The 2,279-nt window shown below is 43.3% G+C and overlaps 1 protein-coding gene across 1 annotated transcript in view; it reads left to right on the forward strand.

Annotated features, from left to right (window-relative positions):
• The window catches only part of LOC109476045, a 14,886-nt gene that overhangs the window by 4,915 nt on the left and 7,692 nt on the right, over nucleotides 1–2,279 (forward strand). The window contains exons 5-6 of the mRNA XM_019776871.1: nucleotides 1,277–1,391; nucleotides 1,748–1,816. Coding sequence (XP_019632430.1) covers nucleotides 1,277–1,391; nucleotides 1,748–1,816 — 184 coding nt within the window. The remainder of the gene's footprint in view (nucleotides 1–1,276; nucleotides 1,392–1,747; nucleotides 1,817–2,279) is intronic.

A 2,279-nucleotide genomic window follows, 5' to 3' on the forward strand; every position in this document is an offset into this window, starting at 1 on the left:
AGAACTTCGCTGAATTGTCTATGAATGCTTATGCTAGTCTCCCTTTCTGTCCAGCCCCGGTGCTAACAGTGACCAGCAGGTGGCCTCGAAGACGACACCAGCCACAGCCGCCGGGACCCGCCGCGGGCCGGATATCCCCCAGCGACCTGCAGATCGAGGAGGCCGGCGCCGAGCCACCCATGGACACCAACGGGAACGGGCCGCACCTCGGGCACGAGAACCAGGGGGCCGAGGCTCCTTCCCAGGGCAGCGAGGGCGGGCCGGAGAAGAGCGGCGAGGCGAGACACAGCCAGAGTGACATCATGGAGATAGACCTGGACACGGGAGCCTCTTTCCCCCTCATCACACCTAGTATGGACATTGTTATAATTATGGGTTCACCACACCACGAAGTGGTGTGGTGAAACCATATTGCTTTTTCTGATGTTTCTTCTCCTTCTCCTTCTTCTTCTTCTTCTTCTCCTGCCATTTTTTAAATGGATTCAGCTTCTTCATTTTAGGGCCCAAGGTCCTGAAACTTGGTATGGAGGTACAGTGGGCAAATACCCCTAGGCGTTTTTTAAATTATTGTGATACAGGCTTTTAGAATGGTTTTATTTGAGTTTTTTGGCTGTGTTATAGCAAATGTATTACTGTCTTAGTGTGCCTTGTTTACCACGTTTGGACATGAGTCATCACAATGGAATGCAGGGCATCAACCAATAGGCATGCAGCTTTCCTCTATACTTCTTGCTGATTGGCTGTTGGGATTTAACTTGATTAACACCTGCACAGAAGCATTTCCATACTGACAGTATGTCTGTATTCAAGTGTTTTGGTAGGTATTTCAAGCTTTCCTGCTCCAGCATTGGAATGCCGGGCATGGACGTTTTTTTTTTATTTTGAAAATCAACAGTTTGCATTATGCAATTAAAAATCCTAACCAATAAAGTAGGGAATAGCTATCCAACTGTTGTTTTAGTTGTATTTTACTTCATATTATAGTTATATCAATGTAAATCATTGTTTTCCCTTGTGTTCCTCATTCTTTCCCTGCCATGTCGTAAAATGTGGTGAACCCATCGCTGTATTTGCTCCAAAGCAAATATTGGCCTTTCTAGTTCCAGTTTTGTTACCCTGAAATTGCACTGGATGCCTTTAAGATGCACCATCATGATACAAAAATGTAAATGCAAAGAAAGGGTCTTTTATTTCAGACTTATTTCAAGCATACAGAAGTGCAATGTCGAGTTTGTCGTTCAAACAATGTGCCAATCAAATCGTTTATCGTAATTAGGTTTGCCAAGACGGTGAATGAGTGGATCTGGGAGTACGCCGGGAAGCGTGGTTACGTCACCAGCTATGGCGTCGACAATGGCGGCGGTCTGATGGGAACGAGAACACCATGTATGGTACGTTCCCAGGTTCAATAAAGGGTTAATGCCCCGCCCCGAGGTGTATATGGTGTGATCCCTGGTCAGGTGTGATAACTACCGAATAAACCACCAAGTGAGCGTAGCGAAGAGATTTAATGACCTCTGGTTGTTATGGTGTCATAACCAATCGCAAATGGGGATCTTTAATTGGTCAACGCTATCTGGCTATATAATAATATGCAATACAAACTCCGGTTTCTCATATGTAACGGGTAAAGAATAAAAATAATTTGTGCTATTCTTGATAACGTAAACCGGTCCCGAAGCCCAAAAGTTTCTTTAATCAGGGCTCTTATTTCAATTTTCTTTATCATCGATTTATGTCTCCACAGGACTGCCACTACAGACCTCCGGTTTTACCACACCAAGAGCACGGCTGGATCAAACGGGAAAATGAGGAGGTAAGTACAGCCTCTAACTTTAATGGTTGCATCGCATGTATTATATGATAAAACTAGAAAGGCCAATATTTGCTTTGGAGCAAATACAGCGATGGGTTCACCACATTTTACGACATGGCAGGGAAAGAATGGGAAACACAAGGGAAAACAATGATTTACATTGATATAACTATAATATGAAGTAAAATACAACTAAAACAACAGTTGGATAGCTATTCCCTACTTTATTGGTTAGGATTTTTAATTGCATAATGCAAACTGTTGATTTTCAAAATAAAAAAAAAACGTACCATGCCCGGCCATTCCACTGCTGGAGCAGGAAAGACTTGAAATACCTACCAAACACTTGAATAACAGACATACTGTCAGTATGGAAATGCTTCTGTGCAGGTGTTAATCAAGTTAAATCCCAACAGCCAATCAGCAAGAAGTAATAGAGGAAAGACTGCATGCCTATTGGTTG

The sequence above is a fragment of the Branchiostoma belcheri genome, unplaced genomic scaffold (genome assembly GCF_001625305.1).
Source record: "Branchiostoma belcheri isolate BF01 breed outbred unplaced genomic scaffold, Haploidv18h27 scaffold36, whole genome shotgun sequence".
Classification (NCBI taxonomy): Eukaryota; Metazoa; Chordata; class Leptocardii; order Amphioxiformes; family Branchiostomatidae; genus Branchiostoma; species Branchiostoma belcheri.